General features: G+C 37.9%; 1 protein-coding gene across 14 annotated transcripts in view; it reads right to left on the bottom strand.

Moving 5' to 3' along the window:
• The window catches only part of arhgap44a (Rho GTPase activating protein 44a), a 38,566-nt gene extending 13,060 nt beyond the window's left edge, over nucleotides 1–25,506 (bottom strand). For all 14 annotated transcript variants that reach the window (XR_009649916.1, XR_009649917.1, XM_060892748.1 and 11 more), the window contains exons 1-11: nucleotides 25,247–25,506; nucleotides 4,727–4,766; nucleotides 4,379–4,498; nucleotides 3,778–3,854; nucleotides 3,570–3,681; nucleotides 3,236–3,312; nucleotides 3,039–3,156; nucleotides 2,715–2,783; nucleotides 2,507–2,588; nucleotides 2,187–2,314; nucleotides 8–119 (exon numbers count right to left, since the gene is read on the bottom strand). Coding sequence is in view for 12 of the 14 variants with exons in the window: in XM_060892748.1 (XP_060748731.1) it covers nucleotides 8–119; nucleotides 2,187–2,314; nucleotides 2,507–2,588; nucleotides 2,715–2,783; nucleotides 3,039–3,156; nucleotides 3,236–3,312; nucleotides 3,570–3,681; nucleotides 3,778–3,854; nucleotides 4,379–4,498; nucleotides 4,727–4,766; nucleotides 25,247–25,299 (988 nt within the window). In the remaining 2 variants the exon portion in view is untranslated. The remainder of the gene's footprint in view (nucleotides 1–7; nucleotides 120–2,186; nucleotides 2,315–2,506; nucleotides 2,589–2,714; nucleotides 2,784–3,038; nucleotides 3,157–3,235; nucleotides 3,313–3,569; nucleotides 3,682–3,777; nucleotides 3,855–4,378; nucleotides 4,499–4,726; nucleotides 4,767–25,246) is intronic.
• Between the last annotated feature and the right edge of the window lie 419 nt (nucleotides 25,507–25,925).

Raw genomic sequence — 25,925 nt, 5'->3', positions numbered from 1 at the left:
GGCTTACCTGCTATAGCATGAGGATCTGCAGAGTATTCCTGCACATCCAGAACACCGCAATCTAGAGAAGCCTTCAGCTTCTTCAGTTTGGATGCTGATGGGGCCACACGGAACAAACCCTGAAAGTACAGTGAATTTCAAGTAAGAAATTTATTTCTGCTGCAATGCAAAGACTCACACATAAACATCTATGCAAACAACGAGCACTAAAATAGACCTGAAGTGTCAAGGAAAAATTGGTGTTGTGAAAATCTCATGGTTCCTGTTCAGGTCCCAGTTTTATTTTTCTTGTGACAAAACTATATTCTAGTTTAATCATGATGAATCAAACTTCTCTTGTATTCGCTTCATATAGTTACAATCAAATGAGTTATTTAATTCTGCTAAAGTCTTAATCAACTTATCATTAGAATATTATACAGTAACTACAATGAGTTATTTAATAAGTACATTATAATTTACAGAGAAACTGGTTAGGAGTGAGGAATGCCTTGCTGGGAGCTTCATGAAAGTTCTTACATACACAAAAAGGCCAAACACTGGACAGACCAACATATTTATATATAGTGTATTTCTTACATAGTGCCACCCTGCTGACTGAAGTTAAGTCATATAAAATACATTTTCTTATTGACAGATTTAACAATATCTGTAGCTCTTCCTCAACACAATAGCATGGATCTGATCCTGTATTATATATTGGTTTGCTACATGCAAGCAGCTACATGATATTGAGTGCTGTTCTTATGCACTCTTTTCAATCATAAGCCATTTTTCTGTCTCTTACAGAATTTACATTAAATACTTTTAGTTGTTTTTGTGTCAGCAGGAATTTTCTGTTACCATTAGAATAATGGCAATGTTCAGATTGTCTTGCATGCCTACAAATTCATGGTTAAATCTCAAGTGAGGAAATTATGCAGTCTTTCCCCACTTACCTGATGCTGGCTTACCACTGGCTTTTGGTGTAAATCAACTTGATTTTCAGTGCAAAGCTTTTCTCTCTCATTAAATTGATGACCACTCCAAAAATAGTCACATTAGCTCAGGACATATTAATATATAGTACCGTATTTTCTGGACTATAAGCCGCAACTTTTTTCCCATGCTTTGAACCTTGCGGCTTAAATAATGACACGGCTAATATATGGATTTTTCCAGCTTTCAAATTTTTTTTTTCAAAAAAACACATTCTGTGATGTGCTCAGTTTTTTGCCGGCATGAAGCTTTCATTAAACCAATGAAATTGCCAAACGGGTTAAAGGTAGGGTCTCTGATGTTTGAGAAATGCTTCAGAAAACTGAGTCGGGACCACAAACTAAAAATCAAAACAAAAATCAAAACAAACGTGTAGCCAATGAGCAGAAAGGGGCGGGTCTTGTCAAAATGTGCGGAGAGAGTGTTCAGTGCACATGTGTGACATTAGCAGAAAGCGGTTTTAACATTGACATGGAGGATAAAAACAAAGAAAGAAAGCGAAAAAAGGCTTACGATAAGGCAAGAAGTAGGACCCGTGTTAATATAGGATCAGCTTTCCAGCGTTGGAGAGAACTGAAGGAGCAGGAAGTTGGCGCATATTCACAAATTTTTGCACAGGTTTCCCGAGTCAATAACTCCTGAGCTAAACGCTGTTACTACACAAATAACACCTCTTTTCTATCGTAGTAATGTAGAGAGGCAGTTACAACCGAGTTTTGCTAGTAACAGTGTTTAGCTCAAGCATCGGAGACCCTACTTTTAACTCCGACACCGAAGGAGATGACTTTAGTGGTTTCAGTGCACAGGAGGAGGAAGATGGTGACCAATGACTTTCTTGGTAGGCTACTGTTTACTGCTAATTTTTTATTTTTTGTTACAAGCCGTGTTTCATTAAAGCCTATTTATTTTTTGTGACAAGCCGTGTTCCGTTAAAGCCTGTGTAAAGTTAATTTGTTTCACTGTACCTGTAGGCACCTGCGGCTTATAGACGTGTGTGGCTTATTTATGGTCAAAATAATATTTTTTTAAAAATTCAGTGGGTGTGGCTTATATTCAGGTGCGCTCAATAGTCCGGAAATTATGGTATGTGATAATGTTGATAGTAACAGTGATCCCTTCCTCTCTGCCACACTTCTATTCTTATCACACATTTGGAACATGCACCAGAAATTGAGAGCGGATATCCTGTCTGACCAGCAGGTTCTCACCTCCTCCTGCATGCCACACTCCAGCAGCATGGTGACACATGCCTCAATAGGAAAGGCTATCTCTCTGCCACTGAGGGTCAGATGCTCCTCTAAAGGCTTGCCATAGGATGGCTTCTCTATCCAAGCCTCTGAAATACACCAAAAAGTAACACAATACAAACGTATGCACCTTCAAAAACACTGATTTTAAGTAAAAATAGATATATACATACACATTGAAACATGCAAGGATCATTGATAATTGTTGTTCCTGTACAAAAAAATGAAAGTCAGGCTGATCTTGTGTAAGCTGTCTTTAAAAGCCAGATGGAGGGACTCACCCTGGTGAGCTTTAATCTGTGGCAGCACACACTGCAGAATCTCCAGAGACTTCCTGTGATACTCTGCTTGAAGCTCTATAAGCTACAAAGATTTGAGAGACCAAACACCTTGTTAACACCTGCTTTCCTGCCCTTTGCTTGTCCTGTTATGTTCCAAGCACCCATTTAATGTTATATTACTATATTATATCCAAAAACGATCACTTGCCATCTGAAAGGTGTTTGCATAGTCTATTTCTTTGGCCACAAAGTTGTACATGTCAGCTGACAACTGGTCCTAAACAAGCAAAGAAAACAAAAATAATTAGCAATTAATTAAAAGTCCATTAACAGTCCAGATTTTTATCACTAGTGGTCTTACTGTGCTTCTTTATTCATGAATTTATTATTATTATTTTATCATCTGATAAAACCTCTGAGTAATTGCTTTTACATAGAGGTGAATCATTTAAGTGAATAATGATGTGAATAATGATAGCATTTTATTATAAAATGAAAAAATATAACAAAAAAAAAAGGATGTGTGAGATACCCTGCAGATCTCCATGCGATTGGCCGTCTCTTCCATCTCCTCTCGGAGTGAGTCTGCTTTGGCCCCGGCTGGGGCAAGATTGCTAGGGTGACTAGAAGACTTGCATGACTGCTGCCACCTATGGGCAGGGAAAATTAAGGTCACAGTGAGACCACAAACCAATAAATAATACAAGTTTTATAAAAAAAAACTCGCACCGTGTCCGTGCCGAATCCATGTCCAAAACAAGTTTGGCTAGATGTTTCCTTTGCTTCTGTATGTTGGGAATGTCCACCTAAATAAAATAAATAAAATAATCAGGTTCTTGTCTGTGCAGAGTTTTACATGTTCTCCCACATGTCTTTGTGGCTTTCCTCCATGGATTACTGAAGGTTTGAATGAGTGAATGATTATGTGTGTGATGTTCTGTGACAGACTGATGTCCCATTCAGGGTGTGTCCCCATCTTGCAAATATCAAAACACTTCAAAAACTAAACTAAAGTTTCTCTTTAATTTGGTTTCATATTATACTGAGAAGGAGATAAGTTTACCTCAGCCAGGACATAGAGAGGTTCCACCACATCTCTTTCCATCTGGAGCTCAAAGACAATGAGCTCCTGGGCCAGCTTATCTTCAGTATCCCCACAAAGCTTCAGCATCTTACTGTGAGAAAAACCCAGGAAAGTTACATGGTAAAAGCTAAGTTTAAACAGGGAATATTGGTACTGTTTTAAATAAAAACACACCATAAGGTCTTACCCTAGCAGAGAATCATCTCCTAATACTGCAGCTCCCTCTACCATACACTGAGCCAATGTGGTCAGGGGCAACTTTTTCTGATAAGAGACAAGAAGAAAAAAGGCAAACCAAATGTTATGCCATATATATTGCTAGATATTCTGTTATAATCTTCTTATACCACAGCACAGTCAAATTTTTTGTATCTGTGTGTCAGAATACATTGATTCATTTTCTGTAATAGCAGCCCGGGCGTTAGTTCTGGCTTTAACTGGAACCACAATTTATATTATTGTGTTCGTTCTGATACATTTCTATAATCAGACAAAATCCCTAATAACAGATATGTTAATGTTTTTTTAATGGCTAATGAGTGTATATAGTTGTTATAATATATGAGATAACATGAACTAACATGTCTTGTATAATATTCCACAACATTAGAGGATAGGCACTGTAAGTAACACCAAATGTACCTTGAGTTGTTCATTAATAACAGGAAAAAAAACTTTTCAAGACATGCTTTAATTGGAATGCTTTGTGGTGGTCTATTTCTTTGAATATTTATCTAATAGTATATAACTTTTGTTTTGTTCTTTTCTGAAATATCAACGCAACACACCGAAGGTGATTTGACTGATCTCTTGTCCACATCAGCCCCTTGTTGTCCCTGCAAGCAGGCTGTGAGCTTCTTATGTGTGCTGTGGGAGACCTGCTTCACCAGGTCCAGACGCTTCTCCACCTGATTTACAAACAAACATCGCTGAAGAGGTGCATAGACCCAGCCACCCAACCATCCACCCACTCAAACCTGTCGAATGAGTCATCCAGCACCACATGCATGCACGAATACATGTTGCACACATATTTATGTGAGGAAAAAAAATCTATATTACACAGCTCATATTGATATAACCGGAAAAGACAAAAAGTATAATCGAAGGTAGGATAAGACAACAGAATGGCTTACCTGTAGTAGATCTTCACTTAATACTTCTGTTTTTTCTGCCCTGTAAGGTAGAAAGAGTGGAGTAATCAGGGTGGAAGGGAAGAAAAGCATAAATAATTTAAGAAGCTGAACAAGCCACCTTGAGATTCATTATATGTATTTCCAGTAATTCATTTCAACTTAATAAGTATTTAGACCACTAATATGCTTCATATGTGATTATTTATTCCATTACATATCTAAACCCTGACATTGGCCCTGCTCTGGGCATAGATAGAGCAATCAGTTCTAACAAGATTGCTCATGACCTGGAAGATATTAAGCAATAACATTGTGCGTCAGAATCAAGTGGACAGTCGTCTCCACCCTCCTGTTCACTGGCTCTGGTCAAGAATACATCATTTCTCACCCTGGGATATGACCCATCTGTGTTTCAAAAGGATCATCATTAACTCTGTAGGGTCCTACCACACCCACTCTCATGACTTCAGTGTTTTAGAGTGAAGTCATGCAGCCATGGGAACATCACAGGATGTTTAATAAGCAAAATGAGCCCGCTCTTGGGATTGAGAGCTAACTTGTGAGAACCTAGTGTGACCCCAATGACTGTTCAATACACATTTGGATCAGTTCTCACTTCCCAGCTCTTGTACCATGGACAGTGTGACATTACACGTGTCAAGAGAACGTTAGATTGGCTATGAAGGTTTGGTTCTCACTTTCTCTCTCTGCTCAAGAAGTGTCTGCACCGAGCCTTAGTCTACTACAGTACCATGACCCTTTCACATACACACAGCAGAAGTCATGTCTCCAAATGAAAATAGAAAACAACACGTCTTGTCTAGGACATCAACTATTTGTTATGGTTTGACAGAAGCTGTCAAGAATCTGATAAGAAGATGTGAACTATATGTTGATAAAGAGCAAGTATGACTATGATGAATTTGTCTAAAGGAAATATATACAGTAGCAGTGTTGTGAATATCTTGTTTAACAAAACTATACCTGGCTTTTTTTTGCAACATTTTTTTGCCTGGATTGATCGAGTTTACACAATTTATAGGGTTGTAATGATGCACCATTCAAAAATATTATATTATACATATGATGGTCATGTCTTAATACACATTTGGTACTCACCTTAGGTTCCCATTTTTAAATTGACTAAAACGTTCAATTAACATGTTTGATTTAAGCATTCTAAAAGCACACTAAATGATATTTATTGAAGACACTGTATGTGCATGAGCCTTTCAAACATTTAGCGGAACAAATCTGAAAATAATGTAAAAAAAAGTTTTTACTGGTTTGACTTGGACGTGGCGTGTCTGAAGCTCTTGTTGTGCTGTGAAGATAACATAACTATTTGCAGATCTAAATATGTTTCTGAATCCTGTACCCTCCACATTATATCAGCAAAGAAAGGCTGCCTGAACTAGCAGTTGCTGTGTGTTTATGTGTGTACAGTATGTGTTGCTTCATATTTTATCTATTTTAAGAGGCACTATATAATGACATCGGGGCAGATGTGTGTGGTATTATCCAGGGCTCTCTAATAAAAAATAAATTTATAAAGAAAATAAAGCAATAGTAGTACGTTCTCAAATAAATTCTGAGATTCTGAAATGTCTTTTTTAAAAGATAGAATATGTGAATGTGCATAGCAAATATCTTATAGATTGGTGAACAGCAGTAGATACTGTATGCACATACTTGAACACGCATGACTTCATGAACACGAATGATTTCCTACTTCCTACTCAACGATTTCCTTATACAGACTCGGAGACTCTTAAATGTGTACCCACTCAACTACTCTCTCTTAACACTGACTTAACAGTATGGCCACATTTCCATATATAATTTTGCACCTTTTTTGGTTTGCAATCTGAAAACAGACCTTGTTAAATGTTTGTGACCTATGTAAGTATTCTGAGAGAATGTGCCAGTCAGTGCCTCAGACACCTTTACACAGGCAGTCGCTGAGTCAAGATTCTAAATTTCCCATCTTAGACATTTTGACTGCCTCATGATTCAAGTCGATAAATATGTAAGATGTACTGCTGAAAGCCAAATTCTGCAAAATCCCATGACAGATAAATATAAACAAACTGGCAACAGAGCACTGATGATTCATATGAATGACCTGGTGCTCCTGCTGGCAATACTGCTTGCTGGGTTTGGGCCAGACTAACTGACCATCGCCCAACTTCGGACAGAATATCCAAAGCGCTAACAAAAAGCATTGCAAAAAGCAGTTAAAAAACTTTTTATTGCCTCTGCTTCTATACACAGTAGCTGCAATTAACACTGATTTCTAATTCATAAAAAACAAGCACGCAAGAACAACCTCAATCCACTCTTTCTAACTGCTTCCTCCTTTTGCTCTTTTCCGGGTATTGTGTAATGAGCTGGCCCACAGCAACATGGCCAGTCTGCGTAATAGCCATTATGCTGCATTTATTTAAAGGCCAAGTAAGACTTTTGTAACTGAGGAGAAGAATGGGCTTACTTTTGGCATCCTTATATCAGGAACGCCATCAAGACACCGATCTGGAGCCAAAAGCCGGTAGTGTCAGCAGCAATTCTGCCATCTGTTACTGTGCCCTATTTTTTCCACCTTGTTTGAGTCACCATTTAGGTTTAAGCAGAGCCTTGTAAAGTCAGCAGTAAAATGTATGGGATGGCATAATGTTTTTTTTTCTTCACAATCAATAGCAAATGCAAATTTTTAGCTGAGAATATACCCTGTTGTCAGGTAGAAACAGAATGCAATACCATATATAACATCAGGCTACTCATATTTTACAGGCTTGCATTCCTATATTCAAGATTATGCACATTGGTTGGGACTGAGGAAATGAGCTTTAATAATGTCAGTGATTATTGTCCCAGATAGCACGCCAAGACTTGAGGATATAGTCATGGGAAGTGGGGCATTTCTGAGTAGAAGTGACCTAATAAGAGGCCGCCTTTTAAAGAGCTGGTCCACTTGCAGCCAATAGGATAGGTAAGAAGACAGCCTAGAAGACAAACAGGCTGCGAGAAGCCACAATTACCTTTTTTTAGTGCAATAACATGTTAGCATAAATTCTGAATCTCCTACCATCATGAAACTATAGAATCATGTAAATGAGTCAGGTTATCTTGGCAGGCCTGAATATGACAAGTAAGGGACAGGCATAAAGACCATGATATTAGCCATTGCTAATACAATAGACAGGTAGTCAGAGTCACGCTGATACTCAACCTGAGCTCAATTTATTGCAACAATTACCATTTGGATTAAAGCTGTAGTCCATCAGTTCTGATGTTTGCTTTTATAGGGAGGAATTTCCGTTTACATATCAGACTATGTGCTAACAAAAGCTGGCTGGCAAACAGGAAATGATGCTGGTGTGTACAGAGAGGGAGAGGATGGATGGCTCACAACTATTAGATACAGTATATGTAAAGGCTTTTATGAACAGTGTTTAAGTAAATACTGTGCCATATCTGTCACTCACTGTCTTTTTACACAATTTCCGCACACACAAACCTGATGAGCATGAGCTGCAGTTGAAAACGTTGAACCCGCAGTGTATAAATATCAAGGCTGATGTAACAAATGCATGAGTGTTTGCTGTATCACTTCATAGCGTTTCCATGGAAACACTTGTCTGCATTGGCACTGTTATGGTATGGGAAGAGAACAATGCCAATAACACAAGTAGCATTCTTGCAATGCATAAATAAGAGAAAAATTTACATTTACATCCAGTCATTTAACACCACATGTGGCCTTGGTACTAATCCAGTTCTGAAAACCATCTCTGTTCATTGGACAATGATAAGCTCATATCTAAATGAGTAACACTCCCTGAGTAGTTTTTTAATCAAAGTGTTGAGAAAGTCTCCTTTATAAATGAAAAAAATAACTTTAGCACTGTGTTATTGCTTTTCCCCAAATATCAGATAATAACTGAACTGCCATTTTTGCTTCACTCTAACATTATCACAGTTGAAGGAATGAATAGAATTAGTAAAGGCCAGATGGTACAATGCAAATTACTACAAGATTAGTGTTTCTCAAATAGCTTTTGGTAATTATTTGCATTTTTAAGTGAAGCTGAACTCAATTAAACTTTCAGTGCTCAGATTTTTATCCTGAGTTCATACTTACAGTACATTTAGGTCAAAGATACACAGATGCTTTCTATGCACAAGTCTTTTTTTTTGTAGTATATGATATCAGCATACAGTATAAATAAGGCATCTGGTTTGTGCAACACCATATTGGGACAATGCATTTGCTCTTCATTCTTACTCTCCATGTTTCTTACTCTCAACAGATTTTTTTTCTTTCTTTTCCCAAGCCACTTTTTGCATCACTATCAGCTGCATGGCCTCTTGTCTCTATATTCCCAGTGAAAATAAATCACTGAGCCATACATCAGTTTAATATCAGATATATTTAATCTGACATTTTACCTCTAAACATAGATGAATTCATGAATAATGCACATGTGCATAATAACGCATGAATGAAACAGAATCTAGGTTGGCGTGTGGTGCTGAGCCACCGAGCTGGTGGGCCTGCTCCTCCTCCTGCATGCTGTAGACCCCAACTGAGCAGATCTGACCCGAAGAGACTGTTCATGCCACTTCATCGTGCCGAGCTTATACACCCACACACTCGTGCATATACAGACAGATCTGCTATATCCTGATCATACTGGGAGAGAAAGAGTGAGGCCTGCAGCGTTGGCGTTGAGCTGGGAGGCGTTTTCATGTAGGACCTGCTTTTATAATATTTCTCTACAGAGTTTGTTTTCATCTGCCATAAAACCCACTAAAACACTCCATCGTGACCAGGCTGCTGTAAGGATAGGAGGAAATGATAGAAGGACTTAATTACCTTGAAAATTTATTCACCACTGTCAATTATGCAAGAACAATTCAACAACACACACATACACACACACATTGCCATTACCATATTGCCATTACCATTGCCACATTGCCATTACCATAACAAACAGTTTTCCAATGCGAACAATACTTTCTTTATTTCATAATAACACATCATACTTGTATCCATTCATGTTTAATGTTGTGAGAAACACAAACAAATAACTTCCTGTTACTGCATATTGTAACCGCTATAAACTGTCATTCTGTTACAATCACCTCTGTTACATATCACTGACACTGGAGACTCCTTCCAGAAAAGCTATACAAGCATCACCTCGCAAAAAGCTTAACAACAATTAATTTTTCTGGAGTTGTACTGTAGAAATTATAATACATAAAACTGAACAATCATAAAATATAAAATTCAAATAATCAACATCTACTGGAAAATTGGGATTAAACACATACCACAGCACTATGGTATAAAAAAGAACAACAAGCCTCTGAAAAGAGTTATGTATACTGGTATGTTATAGATTACTGCATCATACAGGTTGAGCATGTCAGTAGATACAGCACATGCCAAAGCTCTTAATCATTACACTTATGGATCTAGTTTATGGGTCGCTGAAAGTGTAAGACTTTTGAAACTGCTCTATTTTTGGTACACATTTCTAAATTTAGGATTCTAGGCACATGCCATCCAAGCATAGATTGTACCTGCCTATAAAGTGCTCCCTAAACCCCTCAGCAGCAGTCCCAGCTGTAATTCCCCAACCATATCTTCAAGACAAAACATACCAAGTACTTTTGAAATGTGCGCAAGTTCTTCATTGGAATAAAGAAACAAAACACAGTTCAACTAGAAATTGAGTTTAGATCAAAAGCCTTTATTTTATAACTTGTCCTTTCAGCTCTCCTGAATAGCAGGCTGTAATTATCAAAAACACGTAGGTGGTGTGCTGCAGAGGAGCAAGAAAACTATTTTTTAAAAAGTGCATGGTTTCCAGGCAACCAAACCAGACATTTTGTAGGCCAAGATAGGATGAAGACAATGTGATTCATGAGTGTGAGGCAAAAATAATTAAACTCAGATTGAAATCAGACCAGGTGTGATATTCACAAAGCATCTTAAAATAAAGCTTCTGATAAAGAATCAGATTCTTGTTCATGGTGACACTTTTCAGACTGGAAATACGTTCTGAATACTTTTTAGAGTAGAAAACAATGTTTTAACAACATAACGTAAGAGGGTGTATTTAAATGTTTCAAAATAGTGTCGTGCTAATGGTATCTATCTATCTATCTATCTATCTATCTATCTATCTATCTATCTATCTATCTAATGTGCTACTGTCATACAGTCAAGTCCAAAAATCTGAGACTACATTTAAATCTGGGATTTGTTTCTTTCAGAAAGTTTTAGTAAGAAAAGGACGTACAAAGAAAGTACAGTAATACAAACAATAGTGGTTAGCAAAGCTCACAGACGATGATGAACAGTTAACAGTTGTATACACCACAGAATTACAAGCTCTGCCACCAGATCTCTGTAAATAACTTCCATTAATGTACAAGCCTAATGTACAAAGATGCTCAACTTGATGTAGCTATTAGTGATGGTTTTCTGAAAATGGTTGGTTGAACATTTTGGATCAAATTACTAAAAACATCACAACTATAGCAGAATTAATCCATGTTTAAACTTTTAAAGATGCAGTCTTACATAACACTAGCATATGCGTTTATTTGTTCTTGATTTATGAAGTTAATTTCATTGCAGTGCTCAATACACACATACATGACACACTCATGTAGCAATTAACTAATAAAAATGCATGAAGTGTGCAGTGGAACCAGGTGTGTTTATTACCTGTACTTCCCTTTTTGGTCAGAACATGTACATGAATCCTGTAAAATACTGTATGAATTTAAATTCTCATTTGAATTAGTGGAATTAAATGAATGAAGAATTATAGACAACATTTTCAAAATGTTATTTATCTCCTAGCTGTAGTTTTATGTACCATTTAAACAAATAATGGTATAATGTCAAAGTAATAATGTGTTCAAGCTAATTGTAAAGGTTTGCTAAATTAAAAATCCAAACAAATGTTGCCTATCCCTTCTGTGTTCTGTAGTTAAGGTTACGCCATCAGTTGCCTTTGCACAATGCAAGTTACTGTAACACCTCAACTGCTTGATTGTTTAGATGCTTGACCACATCATTTGTTTGTTTTTATTTTAGCCTATTTGCTTGGTGTTTTGACACCATAGAGTCTGGAATTCTTCCACTAAGCTTCTTTTTAGTGAAAACTGCCAGCATGTGATGGGAACTTCACTAAATAAATCACTAACCACATATTTAATCTGAAGCTTCATTCTCCATTAGCTAATGAAAGAGCTAGACTTGCAAACAAACTAAAAACCTCAAAGAGCTCGCATTGCAAAACAGCTTCAATTGATTCCCACTGCTATAGCCTACTGAGTCACCAGGAGGTTTTGTAACGGGAGTTACCATGTTCCCATCCAAAAGATATCAGTAGTATTTATTCATTCATCTTCAGTAATGACTTTATCCTGGTCAAGGTTGAGGTGGATCCAGGCCTCTTCTTGGAACACTGGGCATGAGGAGGGAATATACCCAGGATGGAGCACCATGCACACAGTTGTATACCCACTGACACCATAGTGCAATATAAAGCTGAAAAATTCACCAACTAGCATGCTTCCAGAACTTTCTGGACTGAATCTGGAATCCCTAAGCTGATATATGCAACATCAGTGTACGGAAAAACATAGAAATGACTCTGTCCAGGTTTATACGATTTTGTCATTGAAGAAATAAATGCAAAATCAAGCAAAATTACCACAGATTACCACAAGACAGTGTGCTGTAATCATCACAACATGCATTCACCCAAAGAGTCTGATTCATGTGTGTCAAACATGAGTACAGCAATCACAGAAAGTAATTACATAAGTCTGTTAACATATGAATCCTATATTTGCAATTTTGCCAATTTGAGTAGTGTTATCACTTACACGCTGTTATCGCTTGCCTTGCAGTCAGCCAGGCTACTTTAAATGAATTAGAAGTGTTTGAAAGCATCTCATGGTATTTCAAGGATTAAGAGTATTGGTATCTTGAATGATTCTCATCCTCATCAGGAAACAGGATTAACATATTGAGTGATTCTCTGTTTCAAAAAGGTATGGCATTTGACCTTATTAGATACACTTTGGTGAGGTGTGCATGAGGATGTTACTTTACTTTACTTTAATTTACTTTAGTTTACTGATGCACATGATGTACTGTCTTCAGTAGCTCTAAAAAAGAACGCCCAAGTGCTCATAACAAAAAGACCCAGAAAGAAGGTAATGTATGTAACTGTGTTTCGACAACTGAGTGTGGGACTGACAAGATATTGTGAGACACTTGCGTTGATTAGAGAAGATATGAGAAGAAGAGGGTGTGTGTTGGGGGTTAAGGGACATGGTCCCAAGGTGACAACTTTGCTAATGGTACACAGCAAGAAAATAGGTAACACGAATACTCTCAACTGCCAGGCTGTCTTTGACTCAGGTCTCAGGACCATGGCTACATACGTATTGTTCCCTTATCTCACAGGAGTCTCTAGTTAATCTTTTAATATCAGGGCCACTTAAGAGGTACCTATAAGAGGTACTTGTACTATTAAGACAACTACATAATACTACTGTAGCTACAAACACACAGCTTAACAATTTACAATATGATGGAGTACCAGAACTAGAACTATAAAATATGTTTATGGTCTTCCAATCAGAGAGGGCAAAGAGAGCAAACTCTTTGTGCCTGGTAAAGCTGTTTTTTGTTTTTATTTTATTTTAATGAAAGCTCAATATCATGGTTCTGAACAGCTCTGAATGACTAAGGATGCTCTAAAAGAAAAGAGTAATTCCTAGAGTACGCAATAGGTTACTTGATGTCCAACACATAGGAATAGAGCTTGGACTTTTTTGGACTTTTCTGAATTACACCCAGTACTGTACAATATTGTCTATATAGGTTGCATTAAACTCACCCAACTGCACTTTATTCACAATAGTCATACTGTTATGTTGTCTATATTCAGAAATATATTTTTTATATTTCATATATACTTTCCTTATGCTTGTATAAGGAATTATATTTTTATTTTTTATATTATTTTATAGTATTTTTATTCAATTTGTTATGACACGGACAGTTGAAAAGCATTTGTCTACATGTCTTGCTGTGTGTGGTAGTGTATGTGACAAAATAAACATTTGATCTTTATTTGATGTTAATTAAGATATTGATACTGCTATTCTGAAAATTTGTCCAATGGCTTTATGGAGCAATGATTACCGTGATGAAAGGTCAACGTGTCCAGTGTGAAGGCCAATTTAATTAGCATGACAGGCCAAAGTGCCACTGTGATTCTCAGGGATGAGCTTATTTCCAGGGATTTCAGAACAGCGTAACAGATATTGCGTCATTGGGCAGGCATGGCCTGATAATCTAACCCTAACCCTAGTTTTTGGTTGTTTATTTGTTTTCGAAAATAGCGTAACTGTAAAATAATGTCAGGACTCAGCCCGGACTTTTGGCCATGTGCATTTGTTATGTTCCTTGTCACGTGTCTGCCCCGCCTTTGTCTGCTCCTCCTGTTTCCACACACCTGTTTCCTATTGTAATTATCTGTCTATTTAACCGTGCCACGTTGCCTTGTGCAGCGCGGAATCTACTGTGTTGTCCATTGTTGTCTTCGTCTGTGTCCTGGTTGGTGTCTGTTTAGTTAATAAACCCCTGTTCCGTTTTCCTATCCTGCATTTGGGTCCAGTTTTATCCCGCCCACATGACAGATAATAAAGCATAATAGATATAAAATATAAAATCTACCTGTATGACTGTTTTATCCTCCATTATCCATCGTAGGGATGCTCTTTCTTTTTTGAAAGAGGGCGTTTTTCCAAGACCTCCAGAAACACGCCCACTTTACGTCGTGTTAACGAAACCCCTGGAATTTAGTGAATGTCGTGATTTTAATGCAAAGTGGGTTAAGATGAGCTCCAAATTGAGTGGATGATAAGAAAGAATGCAATAACGACATTACCTAGAAAAAAAAATCATTGACCAAATCTTCACCTTGTGTGTTTGCAACTCCAAGGATTAGAATCTATTCTGTAGCCAAAGTGTTTATACTAAAAATAATGGTGCAACAATAAAAACATCCCCATCCCCCTCAGCTATTAAAAAGCTTCTTAATTTAGACAACACCTGCACCAGGGTCTTCATAAGATGGTTATATAATTAAAAACAAAACAAAACACATCTAAGAATCTGGCACACAGCCATCATTGTGGGCCCAGGAACAAGAGGTCAACTGTGTGCCCTTTGAAGCTGTCAAGTGCACAAATGAGGTTTGCTGAGAGCTCATGTTCATTCAGTGTTCCAGTTGTGCGGTGCGAAAGAGATGAGTCAGCCCGATTTCTCTATCAAGCAGTAGGTGTCCCCGCTGGCACAGATGGCTCAGGTTTACAGGGTCTCAAGGATATCCTGATTCAGATCTCTCCACAACTGGCTTTCACAGGGTTGTGGGAACATGCTGGAGAAAGGATTCACAACCCTTATTGATCCACCTGCTAATTAAGGACAGTATAAATGAATCTTAAGCATGAACCTGTGGTGAGTGCTTACTGTAGGTTTATTAATGGATCTATAATCAATGGTTCAAATTTCATAGCTTTTGAAAATTCCAATATTCTTTTCTATTTAGACCTATCGCAGCAACTATAGTATTTAAATATGCTGTTAATGGGTAATAATAAAATGGCTGAAAGAAATTTTAAAACTCAGAAACCATCTATCATGATAAGTATTCACACTACACACCCACACAGCAACAGAAAAATATCCTTTTCTATCCTATCCTATCCTATCCTATCCTACCTTCCCCTTTCTCCACTTCATCCTCTTGGATGAGTGTTAAAAATGTCTCTGGACATGTTTCTGTTCAGTGTGACATTGTAAGGGAAGACTGTGCACTGTTTATTATCTCCCCCATTGTCTGAGCTGAGCCAGACATGGGGATATAAAGAATTCACCTGCGGCATCTGAAGCCTTCTCCACTTTTCTGTCTGCTCACAGCACAACAGCAGGTATTACTTCAAACAGGAGGATGAGCATGTGCACTGCAGCAGATGGAAATGGAGCAGGAGGTATTTCTAGTAAATATGCTGGAAAGTTCCATAGTTAAAGGCCTGTATGCTTTTTATCTCCCTCAGTATTGCCAGAAATTGGCATGACGCTTTGCTTAATAAAATGAAATATATAGTGATAGAAATTAATCTGTGATTTGATATCCTCATGGTATTACTCGATAAACATGACTGATGTTTTTTGAGTTTGGTTATCTTGTTAAGATGTAATTAAGGGTGCTTTCACATCTACTAGTTTGCGTTTGATGTTATTTGTGATTTGGTTTAATTGCTCACTGTTGTGCGCAACTTAATAATCCCGTTTCAAAGTGACAAACATGGATGCTGTGAACTACAACTCCCAACAGCCTCTGGTGCACCCATGCTCTCAATCTCCAGACTTTTAATTGAGTTCACCTGTTCCTATTAATTTCTAATGGTTTTTAACCCTTTTGTGTTAATTTCTCTTTGCAAGGCATACCATTTCTTTTGATTCGTGATGTTAGTAAGCCTTTGTATTTCTGCTGTGTTTTCCAATTTTGTACATTTTTTGTTTTTGGATCTCATTTACCATTGGATTTGTTTGCACCTTGTTTTTGTATTAAAACTGCAGTGCTACAGCTCAGTCCATTGTAGCTCAATGCACAACTCAAAAGAAGTTTATTACAGTCACAAGAAATTGCATCTTCTAGTCCTATAGGCATTATCACAGTGAGTCTGGAAGGCTAACAATGAAAATAAGTAGTTAAACCTGGTTTTACCAACCTTGTAAATGCAACTCATTTTTAGTACTCATTTAAGCCATGTGTTTTCAAAGTGCTGTATACCATCGGTTTGTTAGTAACCTGGCATGCATACCATTCTGTCTGAGTTAATTGTTTGCCAGCTACCTAACTCACCAAACATAAACAGTAAAAACAAATGTTTTCTTACTATACAGTAAAAACCAGCCTTCTGAATGATTCTGCCAGAATATGCTTTAATGTATATGTATAATTTATAGTTGGGTCAGGACGTGTATACAATATGTTGCTTGTATAATACTGAGGAATATGCTTCCTCTATACTCAATGGACTGTGTAATACGCTATCAGTGATTTGAACCATTGATCATGGTAAAGTCCATCAAGATTAGATGACTTCACTTGTGGCATTGAATTAAAACAAGATTATTTGTACTGAGTTAGAATGGCTGCAATGATAACAATCAAGATACCATTACCACAGTAATATAGATATTGAATAAACCTACTTTTTTCTGTTGAAATTCATGCATTAGGAAGAGTCTCTTTTCCCACACTATATCATACAGTTTGAGCCAGTCAACATACCTAAAGCTCTTTTGTTACAGCTTAGGTTTATTTATCTGTAGCCTATTTGCTATTAGCCTTTATTTCCAAAATGTCCTGAAGTCATATCGGTTTGAACCAGAATATTCAGCTAAAGTATCGTAGCAGATTGATGTAAAAGCCAAAAGCTAATGAAAGACTGAACTGGCCTTTGCACAGGAAGAACAGCTCAGGGTGGATAGAAATTGATGTTGGTGCCAAGTGAAATTGAATGTCTATGTTGCCATGATTGTTAATTTACAGTGCTACTTATTCAAGGACTCAATGTGTCTGGGGGTGAGACAGTGTCTGTGCCATGCATCACTGACAGTAAAAGACTTTCAGGCCCATATCATTCATGTAGTTTCAAGTACTGTTTCCAGACCGCTTAAAACTTGGTACAAACAGCAAAACCAGATGGACATCATGGCTAAACAAGTAAATGATCTGGACTAATGGGTGAGAATTTTTAGTTTCCATCATTTACTATGTTTTGTCAAACATAAGCAATGTACAGTTTTCTTTAGCTCCCTGAGGATTGGCAGCACACAACATGTTAAGTTGTTAAAACACCATATAATAGAACTATGCCTCTGCTAGCTATTCAGTCACATGATTTTTCTGTTGTGGCCTCCATTTTTGGGACAGGATGTCTAGCTTCACAGAACAATGTACATGTGAAAGAAGGTACATGTGAAATGGTACATAATGGTACAGAAATGTCACTAAATTTGTGTATGAACATTTTAATTTGTAGGGGTGGTATATACTGATCTGATATTGATTTTGTCAAAGATTTTGTTTTTTAGTCTTGCAGTTGTCAACAAGTGTTTTCATAATGTAACCAAGTAACTGTACTAATAGCAAATAGAGTAATGGCCTAATTCTGGCTCATACTTTCCACTTAATTCAACTTTTGGCTTAAAATTAAAACACCACAAGTACTGGTTACATATATATTTTTGGCCTAGCTACCAAATGCCACTAAAAACACTTTAATTGTGGCTACTTACACTTGGGGCAGTTTTGGCATGCATCCTTATTTGCCTAAATTAAAACGAACTCTGCTTGGAACCCTCTGCTCCCTGCCTGATTACTTTGCCATTAAACATTTTTGTTCTAAACTGATTAATCATTCATATATTGTAAATGTTAGATAAAAACTTTCAGTTTTTTAATTTATATGGTTCCACTGTTTACTTAGCAAGCCTAAATATTGTGATGTTTATCTTCATGTCATATCACATGATATATATTTTTTGCCACATTGACCAACCCTTTGAATGGATCATGTCTTTAAATATACTCCATACGACTTTATTTGCTTCTCAATAAATTATGAAAAATCAAATGTTATTTTAGAGAAAATCTGCAGATTTATATTTAAAAAGGCAGAGCTGTAATGGCAGACATCCTCAGAACAGCACATGTAATAATGCTGCATTTGCACAGCAAAAATATGCAAACCTTTGAATCATGTTTTACAGGAGTAATGCGTTGATCCATATTCATATATGGCCAAGAGGTCAAACTCCTTGTGGTGCATGGGAGCAGTTCATTAAATGCTTAAAAAAACATAAAAATGCTTTTGGATCAAGTTTTTATTCTAGGAGAATACAGAACTATTCAGCAATTATGAAAAAATTGAGAAACCACCATGTTAAATAAATGGTTAGACTTTTATTTCATTCTCGAAACTGATTTGTCATATGTTAAATAATTTTAATAACAGCACGGAGAGTAGTAGCTGCTATGCACAGGATTATATTAATGTACTTGTTCTAAAACATGAACATTTATTTACATTATCTTCAAATTACACAGCGTTTTGTATGATGAATGTTTCACATAAGCACCTATTTAATAAGGATTTGCTAATATAATGAGGTTTTATGTGAGGATTTTTTATGCTGTGAGCATTTTATAAGGGTTCTCCAGTGCCAGCACTTTGTAACAGTGGTTATGCTATAAGTTTTACAACTTTGCAAAATTCTTCATTACGGGGTTTGCGGGTTCATATTAGCATGGCAAGCTACATTTGTGGAAAAAACCCACACAGACACTGCTAATAGAATAATGTTTATAGCTGCTGTAATGACAGTGAAAACAAGAAAATTCCACTTTATCTGTAATTAATAAACAGATAAAATTGTGATATTTCATTGGTTAATGAATAGAACATTTTTTAGAGCAAATTGCTATGGAAAACAGGGAATAAACTACTTCCTGAACTTTACTTTATTCTCTTATGGGAAAAGAACCATACCATTGGGGTGGTGTCTCATTTCTTACTATTACAGTGAAAATCTTATACTGCTCTAACTAACACACACTGTGCAGGCAGGTTATAACTTCTCAGCTTTACAAATCATTAGTTTTCCTTGGAGCTGTGTGTCTCCGTGGGTATTTCCACTGCAAAAACAGACTGCATCCCATCAGTAATTCCATGCAGAGGAGCCCACAGGTGTGTATGAGGGACTGCATGCTGCTGCTGACATTGCATACCTGCAAGCCTCCCGTGTGGGAGGAGAAGAGAAGAGATGAGAATGAAGGAGAACAGGCAAGAAGAAGAGGAGGAGGATGAACAGAGAAGAGAGAGGAGGAGCGAATGGCAGATTCAAAACTAGGACACTGCAGAGAGAGAGAGAGAGAGAGAGAGAGAGAGAGAGAGAGAGAGAGAGAGATTGGCTGGACTGGCTGAAAAAGATACTGTCCCTGTGACATATCAGATATAGCTGAAAGATGATGTTTTAATGCTGTCTATTTCTTTAAAGGTTGGGGCAGAATAAAAGGGCAGTACTGATCCTTTGACACTTTCATATGCTAAAAATGTACTACTGAAAATTCTCAAGCCTAATCTAAAGAGTAATTCTGCAATTTAGTGGCATTGATCAATTCATTTTACTGACACAAATCATGTTTACTGAATTTAAAGCTAAGATGGGTGACAAGCTACACTTGTGACCCCTTTCCACCAGAAAGAACCGGGTGCTGGTTCAGAGCTAGTGCTGGTGCTGGTTCAAAGTTGGTTCCACTGACGAGCCTTCTAAGAACCGGCTTTTTTTTCCATGGGCTAGAGAGCCATCACAGTGCCAAGTCTTACCGTATGCAATGTTATACAGCAACGTCAGCGCAGCTGCTTTACTGTTTACGGATGTTGCTTTACTGTTAATGCTCATGGCTTTGCGAACCTACATTGGCATCCAAACGCGGGAATCCTGATTTAAAATGATTTAAAAATGGCACTAACAACGTTCTCTTTTGTCTTGTTGGTCACAGTAACCCCACCCCCAGCCCCTGACGTAAGCAGTTCTTAAGTCTAGACCAGCAATGTTTTGGTGCTACTTAAAAACCACTTTTCCTGGTTCAGAGCACGGTGATTTGAGTGTCGAAAAAGAAAAGCAAAAGAAAAACTGATTTTAAATTATGCTCTGGCTCTGAACCAGCACTCAAAACTGCCTTGGTAGAAAAGGGGCATTGGGGACCCTCAAAATGTCTAAAGAAGCCTAAAAGTATAACAAAAACAAACCTCTGCAAGTTCAAGTAAAAAAAAAAAAAATACACAAAACATGATGTCTGCCAAATTCTGTCCATTTTTAACACTAAATTATTGAAATTTACATGCATTATGACAGCTACACTTATTTTTCTGTCTGTAAATAACCAATTAATGCCTAGGACAGAACGAATTGAACAAGAGTCAGTTTTAATGTGGGCTTTTGGTAAACATGCATACTGAACTCAGAGTAGCCACAGAGCAAATACTGCAAGCAATATGTATGTACATGCCTATGCATATACTGCAAGACACATAATACATGCTGCATTAGTGTGGGACAGTGACACCTTGTCTGCCACCCAACCAAATAGACTACACCTCTGCAATTAACACACTATCTAACACTATATCTTTGTGAGTTTCTTGCTAACAGGTCAAACTGCACATTCATCTCTTATTAACGTCACAGAGGAGAAAAGGAAGGCTGGCAAGAAAATATTTGTTTGTAACTGTTATCTATCCATTCATCCACTGGATAGTTTCTGTTCCACTTATCCTACACATGTCACACAGGGAACTAGCAGCCTATCCCAGAGGACTCAGACCCTCTAGAAAAAACAATAACCCATCACAGGGCACAAAGAAGCTTTGTACTGGGGAGGAGACAAGAGTACCATAAAGCATAGGGAGTACATTTACACTTAACACATACAGTACAGTGTGGAGGTGGGAACTGTACCCCTAATCCCAAAGGTGTGAGGCAAATTTGTTAACCACTATGCCACTGTGTCCCTATAGCTTCTATAATGTAAACAATAAAAGAAGCTTGTTTCACAGACATCTCACAAGATTAAACATTACAAATAGATTTGAGTTTGGAGCAGGACGGAGGCAAAAGTTTCACCATATCATCTGCTAAAAAGGCAGCAATGGCTGTGAAAAGGATAAACGGCCATCAACTAGACAAGACTAAAGAGGCTGTGGTGAAAACTGTAATGAAAATATAGACATAATGCTCAAGAGTCAAGAATTTGCAAAAAGCAGTTTTTGGTTTATTTAAAGTGAGTAGGATGGTTGAAAACAATTAGATTTTTTTATTGAAGTTCATCTGATAGACACATGTACAGTATTAGTTTCATTTCTAAATAGCAGCCACAGTGAATTCTTAACTCTTACACATTTTTTCAGAGGACCAAACAATTGGGGGTGGGAATGGGGGTGGTGGGTGACATAAAACAAGTTAACCATGATTTTTCCCATATTACACTTATACCAATTTTTAAAAATAGGATAATACATGTAAGCAGTAAAAATAAAAAAATGTAATTTTGTCTAGTGCAGCTATCAATTTCTAAGCTCAAACTGCCTCCTGGTTTAAGAATTTAGCAACTAAGGTGTTTCGTGGGGTGAATAAAAAAGATTTCCCTTGTAGTGTGTGAGGAGGCCCTTTTGGGTGAACAAGTTCATCCACACACACAGACACACACGCACACACACACACACACACACACACACACACACACACACACACACACTTTTTGCTCCAGCCAAAGACGCTGGCTGCCACCCTTCCTGAGGGAATGAGTACACTGCAGTTCCTCCCCAGGAATCACACAAACACCAGCAACAGCACATGAATGAGAGTGAGTCCTCCAAAGACACAACCAGTCAGGTCACTGTGAGCCAAAGCAAAGTCACAAACCTTCCCTCTGACATTCTCACACATATCCTTTGAAGGAAATTGCAATTTTCTTCCCAGTGGGAGTGAATCCCAGTGCATTGCAGATGATCAGGGACACATGTGATAGAAAACACTAAATGCAGAATTACAATTATACAAAACTCAGTTCCGGTCCACAAAATTGATTGTAGGAGCAGTGTTTCAAAAGTGCTTATATTTAGTATAACTGCACTGAGACATTTAACTGTTACTATCGCTCCATCTGTATTTGCCATGCAAAGTTCCACCTTTGGCAACAATCCCACTGAAACAGTTACTACAGTAGAGATAGCGACATCGGTGGTCATGACAAACAATAGATTTTTCAACTTCTGACTTGAAATATGAAATTTCATCAAGATGTAAAAGGAAAAAGGAAAGCCAATTTCACAAGATGCCTTTTATTACAGGAATGTACAAATCATTGTGAGATAGCTAGCCAGCTATCAGTGACTGTGGCTTCATGGATCAATTTCTCTTCTCTGAGCAAAAATAATGAAATTATTGATATTGTAGATTGAAACTGAAAAGATAGTTATGTTCTTATTTATAGAGCTGTTGTATAGAAGCAACATTGCACTTATTCTACAATTCGTTATACTGTGATACAAAATATTGGCATGGCTGTGATTCAGACACAGACACAAGGCCTGATATTCAATATAATCTCACTTTTGCTTGTACAATATTGCTTAAACATTTAGCAGCACACCCACATACTATTTGGGTAACCTGAGAAATTCCATAAATAATTTCTATCACAATAACAGTTTGCACCTTTTGTGTAATTAATCTCAGTATGCATGTTATATACAGAGGCTGAATCTGTCGCTCTGAGTGTGGATGTGTTCCATCCAATCAAATGAGCTGGATGCCCATGAACCTTCACAGGGCTAACAATCAGAAGAAAATGACCGGAATACAGCATTAGTCATTACAAGCAAAGTAATGTTTCATCATTATCAGCTAGAGGGGTTTCTTCCTTCGCTTCATTGTCACATTGAAAATCTGAGAGAAATCTAACTTTAAATGGGGTGTGTGATGTGAAAAAAAAAAAAATCAGGTTTCTCATAGTCATTTCTGCTATACATAATATGTATGATGAAATAAAGGTTTGGCACAAACTGCCAGCAACACCTTTATTTAGATTTCTATTTACATTGATTTTTAATTTTATACTTGATGGCTACAACTATATTTACTTTTTTTTTTAAATAATGGTATTTATTAAAAACCTCTCCTGAATTAGATCTGACATAATTTTTCATATCAATAAAATATTGTCATCTAACTCATCCCTAGCTGTAACTGGAGTCACAATGAAGGGTGCGGATAATCTGGAGCGAACTATACTTAAATATAATCGGTAACATTTGCTACAGCTCTAAAAGACTCTCAAGGTCACATAGGCAAGGGGCAAGGACAGAACCAGTGTCAGTGATATAAATAGTTCTTATAAAGAGATGTCTGTGTGTCAGTGATGTGCAGTAAAAGGACAGCATCAGCTCTAATTCCCACACTAATCTCAGCTCTCCCAGGCTTGACCTTTTTATTAATGAGCCTGGTCAGTTTTCTGTTTAAAGAACATGTTGTTGCTCATTACTGTGCTGCTGTGAACAGAGTCCCCCAGCGGGCCAACGTCATCGCTCCCTGGACCCAGCGACAGAAACGGGGAGAATATTAATGTGAGATCAAGATACACACTCCAGATAAAAAAAAAAGTTCTGCCATTTGACTACCCAGCTCATGCACAGCAGGATGTTCAGATCATGACCCACAATGCTGTGTGGTATAATCCCCCAGCATGCCAGAAGCTGGTGCAGATCACACCTGGTCCCACGCACCTCATCCTGAATAGAACGCTTCTTCCTTCCTTCCCACAACAGCTCAGGCGGGGGAGGTGTGAAACACAAACCAAACACGGAAGGATCCAGCAGCACAGCACTGATGCATGGTTTTGCATCCATTAGAACAATTTAGAATGGGTCTCCATAAGAAAAAAATCACAACTGATGGGGAATTGAAAAGGATGCTGCAGTCTGGAGCATCTCCATCAAGGCTGAAATTTCTTCCTTACTTTTTTTTGCTATATTCCTCACAGCTTAATATTGTTTTAAAACATGACCTAAAAATGCCTGAGACTATGCTGATGGACGTTCTGTACCCGACCCCTCCTTTTTTCCCCCAACACTGATGCGTGATGTGATGGAAACGTTGCGTCTCTTCCATTTTCTCGCCTCTGACCCGTGTTGCCAGATTGACCAGAACCACTTCTCAAATGAACTATTGAACAATAATCACGCTGGGAAATGCAACTTAATGCTCAGTTCTGTTTAATTATATGTCATCCTTCTTTAGCTACACGATCTTAGTTCGTCGTGATCTGCATCGCATTTAAATGGTGATTAAAATGAAAAACAGCCACAAATATCTGGCAACCATGTCTCACGTCGCATCCACTGCGACCGTCTGCATCAGATGGAGGACAGCTGACGCCGAGCGCATTACAGCTCTGTGGCTCCCTATCCATGTCTCCATATAGCTGTAACACAGAAAATCACTACACTGGATCTGTGCGTTGTTTTACACTTTAAAGCAGCTTTCTATCTGACTTTGGAAGATCTCTGAGGTCACTGCGCATCTGCATTATTCTAAACACCCAGGAAATCACCAACATGACCAACACAGTGCCGTTTTTCTAACCGGTGCCACAGTAACGCGTGGATACGCGCTTCAGCTCCATTGCGTAATCACTAATACCGGTGTGAATTAGAATCAGATCCTCAGCCAATAAACACCGGCTTCTGGTCAAACTTGAACACGATCATTTTAGCTTTATGTGAAGACCAAAAAAAAAAAAATCATCAGATCAGCTGTAAAGAAACCGTTCTTACCTGCCAACAGTCTGGTTGGCGAGCTGTCGCATTCGGTTGAATTGTTTCTTCATTTTCTATATGTGTATATATTATTTCTCTGGGTTAAGATTCCGCATTTCTCTCACAATAATGGCCCGTATTCCGGCACGGCTCACGGCGACAGCTACATTGTCCCAGACCTTTTCTTTCATTGCCAACAGAGAGAAAATACAATTGGTCTATTTCAGTGCATTTTCCTCTGCGTTAGGCTGCTCCCCGTCAGAAGATGCTGGGCAATTCTCCACGATGGGCAAAGCGGCAGCGTAAAACGTCAGGCAGCCGCTGCGCCACGGTGCGTTATGGGAAATGTAGTTTTTCCAATGATGTAGTAATGGGTTCTGCATGTAACCTGCATCACTGTCGAAATTTGCAACGAGTTAGTTTCTCTTATCTTTAACCGTCTTATCTTTATGCAATTGGGCATGTGGGAAATATGTCACAGTAAGGGGTGAGGAATCAGTGAAAGCTTATCAAGCTGGAGCATGAATAGAAGGTGAAACCACCAGCGGCAGAACCGCTTCTTTATCAGCAACGACGACACTGCCACCTCGTGGTGATATTCATTATTACATTATTCATACATCCGAAATAATATAACAAGCAGACAGTGCATCTATGCAGATGTATAAAAAGACAGACAGACAGACAGACAGACAGA

The sequence above is a fragment of the Tachysurus vachellii genome, chromosome 18 (genome assembly GCF_030014155.1).
Source record: "Tachysurus vachellii isolate PV-2020 chromosome 18, HZAU_Pvac_v1, whole genome shotgun sequence".
NCBI classification, from domain to species: domain Eukaryota; kingdom Metazoa; phylum Chordata; class Actinopteri; order Siluriformes; family Bagridae; genus Tachysurus; species Tachysurus vachellii.
The sequence above is the reverse complement of the archived record's forward strand: the minus strand, read 5'-3'. Positions and strand labels throughout refer to the sequence as shown.